We start from the raw sequence: 17,339 nt of genomic DNA, 5'->3' as shown, positions 1-17,339 counted from the left end.
TTGGGTCTACACATTTCGATTCTGCTTTGTTAATTCGTCCTGAGAGGCAGCCAGTCAAGGGTTGTTCCCATCTGCTGGTTCGCTCCCTAAATAAATGCCTGCAAGTGCTGGGGCTGGGCCAGGCTGAAGCCAGCAGCTGGAAACGCAATCCAGGTCTCCCCTGAGGGTAGCCGGGTCCTAATACTTGAGCCATCACCTGCTGTTTCCAACGTGTGCACCAGCAGGGAGCTGGGGCCTGAACCCAGCCTTCCAGATGCGGCTGCAGGCGTCCCAGCCCGCAGGTTAGCCACTAGGCCAAATGCCCACCCGACGTGGCTGACTTGCCTGCAGCGCCTGTCCGTTCAGCAGATACTTGAGGCGTGGTAAAGGGTGCCAGTCCCCGTGGCAGGGTGCTGGGACGCAGCACTGGAGAAGCAGGCGTACGATCCCAGGAAGTCTCGTAGCAGAGCAAGGCGTCGAACAGACAGCCATCCAAAAAGTTGTTTAATGACAGATGGACAGGAGCCACGAGAGAATTAAAGGGACCATAGGAGGAAGCACAGGGTGCACCGGCCCAGAGTTCCGTGGGGTCAGAGGGCTCCCGTGCGGAAGCGTCCTTTAAGCTCAAACCCAAAGACTTGCTGCGTGAGTGGGATGGCATGGGGGTGGGGGTCCGGCAGAGAATACAGAATGTGCACAGCGCACGGGGTAGGCCTGGGCCTGCTCAGGGGTGTGGAAGAAGAAGGCTGAAGGAAGCTGGACCGCAGGGTCTCCTTGGCCATGCCAGGACTTGAGACACCAGCTCACCTCCAGGCTGAGCCTTAACCATGACGCACGAAGCGGGGCGCTCTCTTCTGTACAGCTTGGCTGCTGCGAATTTGGAGGACAGAGGTGGTGACCCACAGTCATGACCTCTAAGGTCGCGGAAGTGGGTCCTTGACTTTGTTGGCAGTTTTACTTAGCAGTGAGAGGCAGCTGTTTAAAATCAAACACAGGGGCCCATGCTGTGCCGCAGCAGGTTAAGCCGCCATCTACAGTCCCACGTCACACGTGGGTGCCAGTTCAAGGCCCGGCTGCTCTTCTTCCAATCCAGCGTCCTGCGAACGTGCCTGGGGAAGCAGTGGAAGATGGCCCAAGTGCTTGGGCCCCTGCACCCACTTGGGAGACCTGGAAGAAGCTCCTGGCTTCAGCCTGGCCCAGCCCCGGCCACTGGGGCCATTTGGGGAGTGAGCCAGCAGATGAAAGATCTCTCTGTCTCTGTCTCCCTCTCTCTCGCGGCAACTCTGCCTTTCAAATAAATAAATAAATCTTTTCTAAAAAAGTAAAACACGAAAGGTAAGTGTTGTTGAGGATATAGAGAAAAGGAGCCTCGCACACTTTGAGTGGAGGTCTAAGTTAGTACAGCTGTCGTGGAGAACACTGAAGGTTCCACGGCAACTTGAAAATAGAACTGCTGCGAGATCCTGCAGTCCTGCCACTAGGCACACAGTGGGGACACAAAGTCAGTGTGCTCAGAGCCGTCTGAGTCCCCTGTTCATCGCAGCGTTGTTCTCTGTAGCCAAGATATGGAGCCCACAGGTGAATGGACAAAGCAAGCATGGTGTAACACACAGTGGGGTATTACTGAGTCCTAAAAGAACAAGGAGATGCTACCATTTGTGACAGTAGCGGTGAGCCTGCCGCACATCGTATTAAATGAAATAAACCAGCTACGGACAGACACCACAGGATGTCCCTTATCTGTGCAGTCTGAAAGGTGGAATGCATGGACGCAGAGAGTAGGTTGGCGATTACCAGGGGCTTGAGCGGGAGGGGTGGATGAGTGGGTGTATTGGGTTTTTGTTCATGTAACACAATGAGGTGAGCTGACTTAAGTCTCTGTCTCTGTCTCTCTGCCTCTCCTCTCTCTGTATAACTCTGACTTTCAAATAAATAAAATAATTCTTTAAAAAAAAAAATAAGAATGGGCCGGCGCCACAGCTCACTTGGCTAATCCTCCGCCTGTGGCACCGGCACACCGGGTTCTAGTCCCAGTTTGAATGCCGAATTCTGTCCCAGTTGCTCCTCTTCCAGGCCAGCTCTCTGCTGTGGCCCGGGAGGGCAGTGGAGGATGGCCCAAGTGCTTGGGCCCTGCACCCCATGGGAGACCAGGAGGAAGCACCTGGCTTCTAGCATCGGGTCGGCACAACACGTCAGCCATGGCAGCTATATGGGGGGTGAACCAACGGAAAAGGAAGACCTTTCTCTCTGTCTCTGTCTCTCTCTCTCTCTCTAACTCTGCCTGTCAAAAATAAATAAATAAATAAAAGAATAAGAAGAAGAATGTATTCCCAAACATGGCCAAGACTGCTTTCAGTGTTCCCACCACAGAAGTGCCTAAGTGGGTGAGGGAGTGTGTGTGTTAACTAACTAACTTGATTTAGCCATTCCACAGTGTGTATGTATTTCAAAACAGCATGTTGTGCGTGATAAATACATCCAATTTTCATGTGTCAATTATAAATAAATCAACAAACAGAACTAACCCAGGGCTGTGTCACAGGAGCAGGGTTTTTTTTTTTTTTTTTGTAAAGATTATTTATTTGAAAGAGTTACAGAGCGGGAGGGGGGGACAGAGAGAGATTTTCCATCCACTGGTCCAGTCCCCAAATGGTCACATTGGCCAGTGCCGCACCAGGCCGACACCAGGAGCTTTCTCCAGGTCTCCCTCTAGGGTAACAGGGGTCCAAACACCTGGGTCATCTCCCGCTGCTTTCCCAGGCCACTAGCAGGGAGCCGGCCGGGAAGTGGAGCAGCCAGTACACGAGCCCATGCCCATTTGGGATGCCGGTGTTGCAGGCAGCGGCTTTACCTGCCACGCCCCAGTGCCGGCCCCACCCCACAGAAGCAGTTCTGAGGTTACAGGATTCATTGTGTCGCTGGTACCACCTCGGTAGCATTCACTTGTGAGCTGCAGCAAACAATACAAATTGTGTCATTGAAAATTAAAATGTACCATTCAGAAAGGAACAAAGAGCAAACCGGAGACTGGCGCCAGAGCAGAGGTCTCTTGAGCTGGAGGCCCTGCATGGACCTTGCTGTGTGACCTGTGCGGGTCCACAGCCCGAGGAACGCTGAGAACAGCTGGGCAGAGAACCCCGAAACTCGCACACGGCTGCGCGGGGCACTGGGGAGAGACAGTGGGAGGATTTGAACAAGCCAGCCGGCCAGCAGGACGGGGATCGCCTGGCGAGGTGGCCGAGGTCCCGACTGACGCCATGTCGGCTGGGAGGACCTCTGAGGTCCCGGTGTTCAGTGGTCTGAGTCAGAGCTCCCAGGGGACAGGCACGCCAAGAGCGAGGGGTGCAGGGCTCCAGGACCTGCCGGGAGTCCGAGCACGGCGTGGCTGATCCTGACGCAGCAGGTGGCGCTCAGGCCTCAGGAAGCTGCCAGGAACTTCAGCAAGTCTCTTAGGTCGGGGTGGGGGGGGGTGGGGGGGGGGACTGAATGGGAAACCGTCAAGAGGACTCCCGTGGCCTAAACGCTGGCTTTCTGCCTGAAAACCCTGACACCCCGTGCCACGCCCGCTCCGGTTTCTGGAAGCGTGTCTCCGGCGGGGCTCCGGGAGCGCCACACCAGCTCTCGGGCCGAGCGCCCCCAGAAGGGGAGCCGAGCAGCTCTCTGCGTTTCGACAGGCTCTGGAACGCGGACGGGAACAGCAGTCTCTCCAAGTTATCACCCTGTGAGCAGGTTGACAGATATGTGCAAATTGTGACTCACTGCTCAATTTGGCACCAAATTAATGTCTTTCCGCGCGCGTCTGCTCGAGTGTAAGCGAGCCACCGCCGCTGTTTGCTGCTTGTTTGCCTGCACGCCCAAGGTAGAAAGCAAAGTAATTAGCTTCTGCCACGCAGCGGAGGGGACCATATGGCGGGAGCGTAGGAGGAGCGCGCGCTGTTCGTACCTGTCCTCGACCCTGCGCCCCGGCAGGCGCCGCCTCAGGAGGCGGCATCAGGCACTGCCAGAGACCACCTTCCGTGCCGGCACCCCCCCCCCCCCGGCCAAAGGAGAGCCGTGTCTGTCTCCAGATTTGCAGCCTGACGCTCCGAGCTCTCCTTATTTCCGGCGAGTCGTCCGTGTTTGGTTTGTTTCCCAGGTTGAGTCTGTTTGAAAGTGACGCGTTTTGATTTTTGCTTCTAGAGTTTAGACGTTGTTTTCCCCGCCTCGAGGTGCAGCTGCCTCTCTCTCTCTTCTTGGCAGATCCATAATGTCACCTGTAACAAAGGAATCTGTTAGGCATGTGGCGAGCCAGGCTCCTTACGTCCCGTTCTGCTTAGTAGCATCTTTGAGCAGAGCTCGCTGAGCCTGATCGGGGAGCACGGGGTCCCCAGGCTGGGAGGGACCAACGGCGAAGGAAGCCCTGCCCAGACCTGTGTGCCGCCCGCCGGCCGCGGGTGTTTTCCTGGCAGCCTTTCCCACCCGGGATCGCTCTCACGGAGAAAGGAATCGGAATGGCAGGGACTTGGTTGTGTGCCCATTTAGGGTCGGTCCCTTACGCAAAGCAAGCAGTCTGGTGCTTGGCGTGGAGTTCTGGAGATCGGCTCAGTGAGCCTGGTTTCTTGGGCTGCTGTGTCACTCGGGGTCATCCCGTAACCCACCCCCGGGTCTCATGGAGTGGAGGGCGGAGCCTTCACGGTGAACGGCAGGAGGCAGTGCAGGCGGTGCTGCCTTTGTCCTGGCTTGCTCTCCGCTGTCCCGAGCTAGGATGCCTATTGATTGAGGATCTGTGCAGAAGACATTGCCCACTCCTCCCTCCCCAGGAGCATATGCTTAGCAGTGACCTCCATTCACACAGGACACGGCGTCTGCTTCCTGCTGAGTCTAAAGAAACTGGATTCACACCGTGCCCGTGAACACAGAAAAGAAGTGTGGAAACGAGAGTGCTTTCCGGTGACCTCGGGTGCACTCTCGGCGTAGCATGTTTGTCCTGTGTCTTCCACCTGCAAGGAAATTAAGTTAAAGTGGAGATCCAGGGTGGCTTGTCGTGGAACCGCAAGTCCAGAGGGGACGTCAGGAGGGGGTGGAGGCGGCATCTCAGCCCGCACAGGCTGTTTTCCAGATCATTAAAGCAGCAGCCGAGTCGGCCTGTTCGTCCTGAGCAGGTTCACCGTTTGATGCATTCCTCGGACGGACGTTAGTCCTTGCTCGGTTTGATGCATCCCTCGGACATTAGTCCTTGCTCGGTTTGATGCATCCCTCGGACGTTAGTCCTTGCTCGAGGTGGGAGATGGTTCTTCGGTGCTGCCTCTCAGAAGCCACGCGTGCACTTGAAGAATCAGTCTCCCTTAGTCTTGTTTTTCCCAGGAGCAAATACCCTTCAGTGCACCTCCGCTCTCCTCTCCTCCCGTCTTCTCAGCTGTCACTGGTAGTCACGCCGGCCCTCTGAGGAAGACCTGATAGGTCGATCCGTAGGGTCACTCTGCAACTTTCACAGTAGTCCGTATCGATGTCCACTTCTTAACAGCCAGCGCTAAGTTGTCTGTCATCTCTCACGAGTCCCAGGTTTGGAATTAGATCTTTCGTGCTTGTGATCGGAGAGCTGGTCCTGCTTCCTCGAGAGAATATGCGTTGTGTGTGTCCCTGATTTAATGGACATGTGATTTAATTTACCTCTCCAATAGGTATGAAGTCCTGTGCACTGCCTGAGTAGATAGTTTTGCATCTCGGTTATTATATTGCACGTCTCCTTTGTGTCTAGTGTGATTGGATGGTGAGCACAGACACTTGCTTTATTTTATTCTCCAAGGACCAGAGCCAGATCCAGCCCTGTGTACGCTGGGGCTGGCGTCTGCTCTGAGCCTCCGCTGCATCTCCATTACATTACGATCTCCATTACTGTTCAGCTGCGAGAGGGGCAGGCACCATTTGGGCCTTCACGGAGCACTCCTCTTTTGGAGGAGTATCTCCAAGCAAAGCCCTGGAGCCCATGGCCCACCTGAGATGTTTGGCTGTGGTGAGGGAAGTCTTCGCGTCAGGCAGGGAGCTTAGGAATAAAATTGTGATAGGTGCACAGAAAACTGATCAATGAAAATCAAGGCAAGACTGAAATCCAGGCAAATAAAAGCTGTTGTGCCCCTGCGCCGCAGTGTGGCCCAGCTATCAAAACACAGAGATGTGGAAGGGAAACACGGAGTACTGATTTCAGCAAAAACTGTGCTGTGATCTGAATTAGAGTCCAGCTAGGAAAACAAGAACAGCATTGGGTCTTTAGAGCACAAGGACTTTAATCCAAGGAACTGGTCACTCAGGTGTATAAGGGGCAGGGAGGCCCTGGCAGGGCCTGGACTGGACGGACAAAGAGAACAGGCTGTGTTGTTGGAGCCCCCGGCTAGGGAGGTGACAGCTCAATTCTGTTCTCCTGCGGAAGGAAGTAAATAGTCACGCCTTAAAAATGAAAAACCAAGAAGTAGCATTAAAAACATGTTAGTAGAAATACCGAGGTAAATACCAAAAGAAATCACGTAAAAACGCTCAGCTTCAAGAAGGCAGGGGAAGGAACAGGGGAGTAATATTTTTTATAAAAAGCCTTGTAATCTTGTTTGCCTTCCTAAACATGTATTACACTAATAAAAAATTAAATTGAAGTGGAGTCTTTAGTGCACTGTAGATTTAGTGCTCTTTGATGGGGCCGTATCTCATCGTCTGTGTGTGTTTTTCCCGTTAGATATGTCGATGACGTGATCAGCCGCATTGACAGGATGTTTCCTGAGATGTCCATCCACTTATCCAGACCCAATGGGACGTCAGCAATGCTTCTGGTAAGATCTGTGTGACCTATCTGCAGGGACAAAAAACTGACTTCAAAACTCACTCTGGTCCTGTGGCACAGGACCTGTACACAGAGATTAAATCCGAGTTTGATGGCAAATAGCCTGTCTCCTTTGCTGGCGTTCTGTAGATTAAAGGTTCTGTGCTTTCAGGCCTTGCCTTTAGATAGAAATACAGACCCCATGGAGGAGTGAGCCAAAGAGGAAGGACCTGGAAGGCTTGTTTGACCCTCAGTCAGCCGAGGGTGCAAACTCCCGAGTGAGGGCCTGGATGTTCCCAAAGAAGTACGTGAGGAGTGCCCGGCTGCAGAGCGCAGCGGCTGGGAATCGCTTAGAAAGCTCGCGATGTGTTCCCTCCCTCCGGACAGGGGCCCTCGCTGCCGGCGGCCTCAGGGGGTGTGGTCTGCTCGCCGTGGGCTGCGTGCACTTGACCTGCTGGCTTTGGCTGCAAAGGCCAGCTCATCCTCCTGCTGAGAAGGACGGGACCTCAGCGCGGAGGCGCTTCCCGAGGGTCTGCGGCTGACATGGCTGGCGAACGCTTCCTGAACGCGGGTTCCGGGGCCACCTCCTCCAACGGGAAGCAGCGCTCGCAGAAAGGGGCGATGGTTTGGCCGGGCGTCGGGGAGGTGAGGGCCAGGACCGAGAGGCCGTACCTCTCGTCGGTCACCGCCGCTTTGGCTCCGTGTGATGCCCTCCGTCTCAGCATTTACTCACAGAAGAGCCCATAAGTGACAGTGCCTCAGGATGGGTCGCCGTGCGCTCGGCCGTTCCGCTTTAGGGAGCAGGCTTCTTGGTGTGTGCGGTGTGTTTTTCTCTTAAGCAAGGAAGTCGTATGGGCTTCTCAAATTGCATTATTTTGTTTGTGAGAAAAAAATTAGTGAAGTATATGCAGGCAGCATTGCTGTTTTTCTTTAAAATTCAGTTAAGAATGAGAGGGAGCCGGCACTGTGGTGCAGTGGGCTGGCTAAGCCTGCAGTGCAGACATCCCATATGGGCGCTGGTTTGAGTCCCAGCTGCTCCTCTTCCGATCCAGCTCCCTGCTAATGGCCTGGGAAAGCAGCAGAAGTTGGCCCAAGTGCTTGGGCCCCTGCACCCACCTGGGAGATCTGAAAGAATCTCCCGGTTCCTGGTTTTGGATCGGCCCAGCTCTGGCCTTTGTGGTCATTTGGGGAATGAATCAACAGATGGAAGACCTCTCTCTCTCTCTGTCTCTCCCTCTCTCTGTCAGTAGCTCTGCCTCTCAAACAAATATATAATTTCAAAAAAAAATTTTTTAAAAATGAGATAATAGTGTTCTTTTAATAGAAAAAAAAATCCATCTTCTTCCTGTAAGATGTGCCTGGGTACACAGCGCGCCGCAGATTCTGCCTCTGTCAAGTGCGCACACTGTGGCAACGTCAAGGCCCTCGACGCCCAGCAGCCAGGACATGAATCCTGCACGTAGCCCACCCGGCAGGGACCGAGACTTAACCCAGACGGGGACTAGACGCGCCCTCAGTGAAGTGGGTTTGTTGGGATGATTTCTGGGTCCTTGCGCTCCCATTTTGCGATGGAGACTGGAACTTGGCATTGAGGGGAAGAGCAGAGTGTGTGTCCCAGCGACCTGCCAGCCTCGTCGGCCCGCTCAGACCCACTGTGAGCGTGCGCCGGCTCAGCTCATGGGAAGCCTCCCATTTTGCTGAACTAAACAGCTAGCGCAGGCCTCTGTGTCTCACTGGCTGGTTGTTACCTTTCTTTGATGACACAGGGATTCACAGAAGGTGGTGTTTATTTATAGGAATAGTAGAGGGTGATCCAATTCAGGATCAGATTGCCAGGTGGGTAATCATGCTTTCAGCATTATTGCTTCAGTTGGCTTTTTATTCTAAAAGAAGGTTTTGGAGTAGAGGGGGAGGCAAAGAAGCAGAGAGCACCCATCTGCCGGTTTACTCCCCAGAGATCTGCACTAGCCGGGACTGGGCCAGCCTGAAGCCAAGAGCTGGAACTCCATCCGAATCTTCCACGTGGGTGGCAGGGACCCAACCACTTGGGCCATCACCTGCTCCCTCTCAGGGTGTGTAGCAACAGGAAGCTGGAATCAAGAGCAGAGTCGGGACCCAAACCTGCCCGTTCCCAGATGAGATGCCTCTGTCCCAACCAGCGGCCCAGCCACTAGGCCAACCCTGCCCCTAAGATGGGGCTCTCTTGGGTTACAGATCTCTGGGCTGTTGCCACACCCTTCTTCTCTGAGGCCGAAGGCATTCTCACCTGGGAAGGGAGTGGGACCAACAGATGCCACGTCCCCTGCTGCCTCTGTAGCCCCAGCGCCCTGGGCTGAGGTGGGACGACTTGGACTGTACAGGAGGCAGTAGGGCCCACCGCAGGAAGCCCGGGGAGAGGTGCAAGTGTTGTCTGGAGACGTGGTCCGTGTGTCGTGCAGAATACAGAATACCCTGGACGGCCTGGGGAGGCCGGTGGAGCAGGCACAGCTGAGTGGTCTGCCGACCCCGCCCGTCCCTCCCTTGGCGCAAACCTGACTTGCACCTGTGGTCTCCTAAGAAGCCAGCGGAGCTTCCTGGAGAGCAGGAAACAGAACCTGCCCCGGCCGACCTAAGGGAGGCCTTGGCGGCCTTTGGTTTCGGCTTTGCTCTTTAGTGATGCTAAGTGCTCAGCTGCCAGGAGGGACAAAGGAGTGTGAGGAGCAGGAACAGGACTGTCCTGTTGGGTCTCCTGGTGCTGACTGCCTGATCCCTGTGTCATCCGACCATGGAGGTGCTGGCGCTGGAGGGCAGGAGTCGGGCTCCAGCAGCCCCCCAGAAACCCGTGGAGTGGAGGGAACGGCTTCCTCAGAGGAGGCGGGGCAGGCCAGGCTGCAGCCCACGGCTCCCAGCTCCCCGCCCCCCGCCCTCGGGCTAGGCAGCACCAGCAGTAGCCGAGTCCGTCGTTTCCACTGCCTGTGCAGCCGGGAGCCCTACCCCTCCTCCACCCGCACCTCCGGAGCCCAGAGCCCCCTCAGGGTCTCCAAGGACGGCTTGTGCAGGGGTAAGGAAGGCTTGGAGTACACTGATTCTTAAAGTGTTATTATGGAATCTGATAGAAGTACGAACATGTGACAAGCATGTAAGTTACAAAGCACAGATAAACCCTGCGCGCCCCTGGCCGTGTGCTGCGCCCCGAGCCTGCCTCTCACCTGGGATCCTCACGGGTGCTCCGCCGCGGCGGGCGGCGTGTGCCGGGGTGAGAGGGGCCCCGGCTCGGATGTGTCTGGGAGCTGCGTCATCTTCATCGCTCTCTAACAGCCCGTGCTGTGCTGTGACTGCCCACACTCTCCTTGCCGAGGCCTGTCAGGTTGTTTCTAATTTTGCTTCTTAAATAATCTCAGCCTGAGCCTTCTTGTGCACGAGTCGCGGAGCCAGCGCAGACCCTGTGGTTGAGTGAGGGGCTGTTGGGAGCAGTAGGGCTGGTGGCTTTTCCCCCAGAGTTACCTGAGTCCTGGTGCCACCCTGGTGGAGAAGGGGGCCCTGAAATGTCCCCTGAGAAGTGACCTTGCCGTCCCACGTCCCACCGACCCTGCAGCGTCCTAACTCTGCTCTGCTCCTGTTGCCTGGGTGCAGAGGGGTTCCCTCAGGTTGTGCGCAGGACAGCATGCGTGGGGAGACAGCACAAAGCCATCGTCTTCCCAGATGATGGTAGCTTGGCTGGTCCTGTCTTGGTTCCTCGCTCCTCAGGAAATCCGTGCCAAGTAAGTGCAGGGCACCTAGGCCACACACGGACTGCACATGGAGCCCGCGGCTGTCCTGCTTCTGCACGGTATGAGGGAGGGGCAGAGAGCCGCCAAACTGACACCGGTATGCGTTTTCCTAAATGTGTTTGTTGAAGACACAGAGACAACACGCTCCCACCCACTGGCTCACTCACAGATGCCCTAATCCAGCAGGGCTGGGCTGGGGCTGAAGGAGCCAGGAGCTCCACGCCAGTGGCAGGAACCCAACTGCCAGAGCCAAGAATCGAACCAGGTACTCTGGCGTGGAACAGCCCCAAACAGCTTCTGTTTTAGACGACTGAGGTTGCCTTGGCCCATCTGAAGCTGCACGGCTGTGTGTGCTTGGCCTGGGCACGGGAGGTGAGAGGGAGGGCCAGCAGGCGTGGCGCCGGCTTCCCATGGACCAGCAGGTGCGCAGAGGAGCTGGGAGAAGGAGTGCTGGACTCCGAAACCGACAGCACAGTTACCGGCCCAACTTTGGCGTCTTTGTGAGCCCCTGGCCCAACTCCTGTGAAATCCCAACTTCCAGCCTCTTACATAATCTTTAAATACATCGTGGCTCTCAGCTCTGGAAGCTGTCTTGGCGTTGTGCAAGTTAATAACTCATGATATAATAAATCCTGTTTCTGTTCTTTCAAGAGATGAGCTCAGTCAGCCAAAAATAAATCTAGCTATGTTGATATTTAGTTTTAGCTAATCTACCGCCTAACATCCCATTATTAATTTTCTTCAAACAGTCAAAATATTGTAAGAGCTTAACTGAGTCAGAGCCTGGGACAAGCTGCTGGCTCCTCTCAGCATCTAAAATATTAATCTACAATGTTTGATCCGCTAAGTATAAAAATGTAAGAAAAGTTTCAGCCATGATGCTTCTAATACACCTTCCTGTTTTATGAATTAACCTGCCTGTAGATGAGATTTGATTTTACAAAAGATAAAACGCATGCATTAGTCTTTGTGATTGCCTGTTTTAACTGACCTGCGTGTCGTTGATATGTTCAGGCGTTGCTGCGTCCTGCCGCATCTTCTTGCATTATTGCATCTGATGGGAGGCCGAGTTCTTGGAGGCAGGAAGGGCCATGCCACAGCTGCCCTGCTGACCGTCTGGGGCTCTGGTTCCCCTGCTGGGTCCGGTGTTTCTCGTGAGTAGGCCTAAGACTCGTCATAGCGTGTGGAAGAGGCACATTCCTGGCAGGCTCTGGGCTGGAGGCCGGGAGCCGCACCCCCATGGGGCCAGTTGAGTCTGGTTATCTGTGGAACATGTTCTGAGGATCAGAGTTCAAGTTCTGGTGAAGGCTGGCCTGAAAGCCCCAGCTCTGGGGGTCACACTGGTGTGTGGGCTGTGTTACTGGAACCCTTGACCTTGCTCCGTGAATCCTCACGAGCCCCAGGAGAGAGCGGCTGGTCTGGGCACAGTGTCTCAGGGCCTGCACTGGAGGGCGGGAGAGGGATGAGAGGCCAGCCAGCTGCTGCAGGTGTGAGGCGGGGAGGGCTGGAGAGGGCAGAGGGCCCTGCATGGGGGCAGGAGGGCAGTCAGGGCAGCCCCCGGAAGTTGAGACCTGAGGGAAGTGGGGCCCACTGGTGGTCAGCTTTTTTTTTTTTTTTTTTTTTTTTTTTTTTTAAGATTCTTTTTTTTAATTTATTTATTTGAGGCAGAGTTACAGGGAGAGGGAGAGGCAGAGGCAGAGAGAGAGGTCTTCCATCCACTGGTCCACTCTCCAGATGGCCACAGCGGCCAGAGCTGGGCCAATCTGAAACCAGGAGCCAGGAGCTTCTTTTGGGTCTTCCAGGAGGGTGCAGGGGCCCAAGGACTTGGGCCATCTTCTACTGCTTTCCCAGGCCATAGCAGGGAGCTGGATCAGAAGTGGAGCCCATATGGCATATTGGCACTGCGGTGTAAGCCCACTACACCGCAGTGCCAGCCCCTGGTGGTCTGCTTTTTATTCTTGAGAGTTTTGGCCAGTGCTAGAACTTCACATGCAATCTCCACTCTGTGGGGGCATTGTTTCCCTCCACCAAGGTTGGCAATGGAAGTACCAGGAATAGCTCTCTAGTTTTCCTTTTTTTCCTTTTCCTTTCTGTTTTACTCGTGAGTATTTTAGAGTATGCATGTTCTTGGTCTCGTGGTTGGAACTGTGATCAGCTTTTGTATTTGTTCTTGCTTGGGGCTCTCTGGAGAGACTTTGATGTAGGTAACTGTCCATAGTGTGTCTGCCTGCCAGCATTTTCAAACATACAAGAAGAGAGATTGTTGATGCCCACAGAGATTCTAAAATGGACAAGTATTTACTGCCCTGGCTGGATCTGTCCATTCTCCCTCTGCCATTTAAAATACACACTTAGCTGTCTGCCTCTAGAAAAATACAGCACTCTGTTTCATGGCTATGAGGCCATTATTAAATTCAACAAAATTACCAGTAATTCATTGGTATCATTTAAAATTTAGGGGCCTTTGTCATGGTGTAGCCAGTAAAAGCCACTGCCTGTGACACCGGCATCCCATGTGAGTGCCGGTTCATGTCCTAGATGCTGCACTTCGATTCCAGCTCCCTGCTAACAGCCTGGGAAAACACCGGAAGATGGCCCAAGTGGGAGACCTGGGTGGAGTTCCCGGCTCCCGCCTGGCCCAGCCCTGGCCATTGCAGCCATCTGGAGAGTGACCCAGTGGATGGAAGACCTCTGTCTCTGTTTCTTCCTCTCTCTCTGTAACTCTAGCAAATAAATAAATCTTTTTAAAAAAAATTTAGACTATGTTCAGATTGCTCGGATTTGCTTAAAAATGCCCCGTAGCCAGTTCACTTGAAGGAAGGTCCAGACGAAGTCCACACTTGACGGTCACTGCTAATCGTCCGAGCGTCCCCTCCTGTCCTCCCACCACTGGCTGCGTTGCGGAACCTGGGTTGGTCGTCCAGTAAGTCACCCGCTTCTCTTTACTTTTGCTTTTGACTTCTTTTACTTTAAACTCTATTTATTAACAAATTTCTAACCATGTCATTGCCATTGCAACAAACATTTTGGAAACAACTTTTTAAAAAATTTTTGATTTGAGACATTATTTTGAATATTCTTAATAATTGACTGTATTTCACCTTAAAGCAGTAGTTCTCAAACATTTTGGTCTTGGTACCTCCCCACACTCTTAAACATTTTTGAAAACCTGAAAGAGTTTTTGTTGCTGTGTGATATGCAAATAGCCATTAATATTTACCATATTAGAAGTTAAAACTGGGGACTGGTGTTCCGCCTGCGGTGCCAGCATCCCATATGGGTGCCAACTCTAGTCCTGGCTGCCCCTCTTCCAGGCCAGCTCTCTGCTGTGGCCCGGGAGTGCAGTGGAGGATGGCCCAAGTGCTTGGGCCCTGCACCCCATGGGAGACCAGGAGAAGCACCTGGCTCCTGGCTTCAGATCGGCACAGCGTCTGCCATTATGGCCATTTGGGGAGTGAACCAACGGAAGGAAGACCTTTCTCTCTGTCTCTCTCTCTCTCTCTCACTGTCTGTAACTCTACTTGTCAAATAAAAAATCTAAAAAAAAAAAAAGTTAGAACTGAGAAATATCTAAGACATAAGAATACACGAGCCACTCAGCGTCGTGTTGATGTGACCTCGTGGTGTGCAGGCTCCAGAAGTTCCCATGTGAACTTGAGAGTTAGACTGAAACACACAAAGCAGTGGCTGCTGTTGGCCTAAAAACAACTTGATCTCACGGGCCCCTTGGAAGGGTCTCTGTCGCCTTCGTGTCCGGCGCACGGCTTGAGAACTGATGCCATAAAGGGGTCTGACTTGGAGCCACATTCAGTATGATTTTTGTGTGTGTCAAAAATGAAGAAGAACTATAAAGACCACGTTTTTCTTACAAAGGTTGTTAAATGGCATTTTTACCCAAAGAGTGTTTAACAGGGAATTCCAATGATATCCCACGGAGTGACAAAGATGTTAGAACGTGGGTTCAGATTTCCGAAGTGGTTGTTGCTGTCACATTGTAGAATTTAGTGCCTTCAGAAATAGTGGGACAGCGAAGTGACTTTCTGAGTCCTCATATCTGGGGAGGTCATTCTCAGATCGCTGCTGGGTGTGGCTTAGCGTGGTGAGGGAGTCAGCTGCTTCACCCCTCGCACCGGGCTTTCCCACCTTCACACTGCCTTCCGTCTTGGCCCGGCTGATTCTTCGTTGTGTGGGGCGGTCCTGTTGGTGGTCAGAAGTGTGGCAGAATCTCGCTCTGGCTCTGGCTCTGGGTCTCTCGCTTGCGCGCATGCACTCTCTCTCTCTCTCTCTCCCTCTCTCTCTCAGATTTATTTGAGAGGTAGAGCTATCGAGAGATAGAGAGAGACAGAGAATGGTCTTCGGGGCCAGCACTGTGGAGTAGCGGGTAACATTGCCACCTGCGGTGCCAGCACCCCATATGGGCACCGGTTCTAGTCCTGGCTGCTCCACTTCTGATCCAGCTCTCTGCTATGGCCTGGGAAAGCAGTGGAAGATGGCCCAAATGCTTGAGTCCCTGCACCCACGTGGGAGACCCGGAGGAAGCTCCTGACTCCTGGCTTTGGGTTGGCACAGCTCCAGCTGTAGTGGCCAATTGGGGAGTGAACCAGTGGATGGACAGCCTCTCTTTCTCTCTCTATTTCTCTCTCTTTCTTTCTCTCTCTCTTTTTCTCTTTCTCTACCTTTCCTTCTCTGTGTAACTCTGACTTTCAAATAAATAAATAAAATCTAAAAAGAAAAGAGATTGGTCTTCAATCCACTGGTTCACCCCCTAAATGGCCACAACGGCCAGAGCTGGGCTAATCCAAAGCCAGGAGCTTCTTCTGGGTCTCCCACATGGGTGCAGGGACCCAAGAGCCCAGGCTATCCTCTGCTGCTTTCGCAGGCCATTAGCAAGGAGCTGGATTGGAAGTGGAGCAGCCAGGACTCGAACCAGTACCCATATGGGATGCAGGTGCCACAGGCGGAGGCTTAGCCTATTGCACCCCAGCCCCGAGGCAGAATCTCTTCACCCCAGTTGCTGGTAGCCTGCCCTTTCCCTGTAAAGCTCTAACAGTTAGCACTAGCCACAGCTGAATGAATGTCCTTTGCTGGACAAACAAGCAAAAAGAAGTTAAGAACCACTACCCCCAAACCAAGCAGTTCCTTCCTAGGAGTAGATCTAAGGAAAACTTTGTCCCATGGTGAAAGTGATAAAATTATCCAATTTTCAGACTCCTTTTTTTTTTTTTTTTTTTTTTTTTTTTTTTTTTACAGGCAGAGTGGACAGTGAGAGAGAGAGAGAGAAAGGTCTTCCTTTGCCATTGGTTCACCCTCCAATGGCCGCCGCGGCTGGCGTGCTGCGGCTGGCGCACCACGCTGATCCGATGGCAGGAGCCAGGTACTTCTCCTGGTCTCCCATGGGGTGCAGGGCCCAAGCACTTGGGCCATCCTCCACTGCACTCCCTGGCCACAGCAAAGAGCTGGCCTGGAAGAGGGGCAACCGGGACAGAATCCGGCGCCCCAACCGGGACTAGAACCCAGTGTGCCGGCGCCGATAGGTGGAGGATTAGCCTAGTGAGCCACGGCGCCGGCCAGACTCCATTTTTTTTTTTTTAAGGGAAAAGGTTTATTGATGGGGAAATCTGACAGGCCGGATGGAAAGGGTGAAGAATAAAAAAGAGGGGGGTCGAGAGAGAGATCGCACGTGTGTGGGAAGCAGGTCCCGCTCCATGTGTGGGAGCAGTGAATCCCATTAGGGTCGGGCTGGAGCTGACGTCTGTGGGTGGGCCATTTGGTCAGCTGACTTCTAGCAGTAGCTACGGGACCAAAGCTAGGATGGTGTGCAGGGCGTCGACTGTGCCACAGCTAATACCTACCCCTGTGCCCTTTTACTAGCACCCTCCCCTTTATTCCTGGGTTGAGGAGAAGCTCTTGACTCTTTCATTTATGTGCCCTTTGCAGCCTTGGACAGAAAACAACTCATTTTCCTTCACCACCTTTGAGGACAGATTCTCCATATCCCAACCTCCTTTGTCTCTTTTAGCAGTTTCTGTATTAAAGTCTGTCTGTCTGATACTAGGATGGCTACCCCAGCTCTTTTGGTCTCTGTTAGCATGGTGTTGTGGGGCACAGCAAGCAAAAGGCCACCAAAGCGATTAAGTTAAATGAGGAGCCTTTGTTAGCCAGCTGGCGGCTGCCCTGCTCCCAGAACAAGTCCGTAGGAGACAGCCCCGAGTTTCAGTTGTGGGGCGTTTTTAAAGGCAAAAACCATATTTTGGTGGTCTTGGCTGTTAGCAAGCAAGCAGAAGTACAGAAGCCAGAAATATGCCTGTTCCAGCCGGATGAGCAGACCGATATCCATAACTTGTTTCTCTCAAAGGAACAGTCCTTCTCTGAAGCAAGCAGTCGGGATAACCTGTAGGCACCCGGGCTTGCTGTGTCCTGTGGGAACAATGGAGCATCCTTCCAGCCTTTCACTTTGAGTCTGCGTGCATCTCTGTTGGTGAGATGTGTTTCTTGTAGGCAGCAGATAGGTGGTTTTGTGTTTCAATCCCTTCAGCCATTCCATGACTTTTAACTGAGTTGAGGCTATTTACATGTCACAAAGTGACTACTGGTAAGTAACGCCCTGGCCCTGCCATTTTTCCATACATAGTCCTATTTTTTACTTTCGATTTCCTTTGTACTTTTCCTGGGAGATTTTCTTCCTTTACCTTCTTCCATAGCAATGACCATGTTTCCGTGTTTCCGTGTGCAGCACATCCTTAAGCATCTTGTGCAAGGCTGGATGGGTGGTGACAAATCCTCTCAATTTCTGTTTGTCGTGGAAGGTCTTTATTTCGCCTGCA

The 17,339-nt window shown here is 53.2% G+C and overlaps 1 protein-coding gene across 1 annotated transcript in view; it reads left to right on the top strand.

The window, feature by feature from the left end:
• MED27 (mediator complex subunit 27) overlaps window positions 1-17,339 on the top strand; it is a 211,955-nt gene that overhangs the window by 147,366 nt on the left and 47,250 nt on the right. Inside the window, exon 4 of the mRNA XM_002721943.5 lies at window positions 6,683-6,776. Coding sequence (XP_002721989.1) covers window positions 6,683-6,776 — 94 coding nt within the window. The remainder of the gene's footprint in view (window positions 1-6,682; window positions 6,777-17,339) is intronic.

Source organism: Oryctolagus cuniculus, chromosome 1 (assembly GCF_964237555.1).
Source record: "Oryctolagus cuniculus chromosome 1, mOryCun1.1, whole genome shotgun sequence".
Taxonomy (NCBI): Eukaryota; Metazoa; Chordata; class Mammalia; order Lagomorpha; family Leporidae; genus Oryctolagus; species Oryctolagus cuniculus.
Note: the sequence above shows the minus strand (reverse complement) of the source record. Positions and strands in the feature narration are given on the sequence as shown.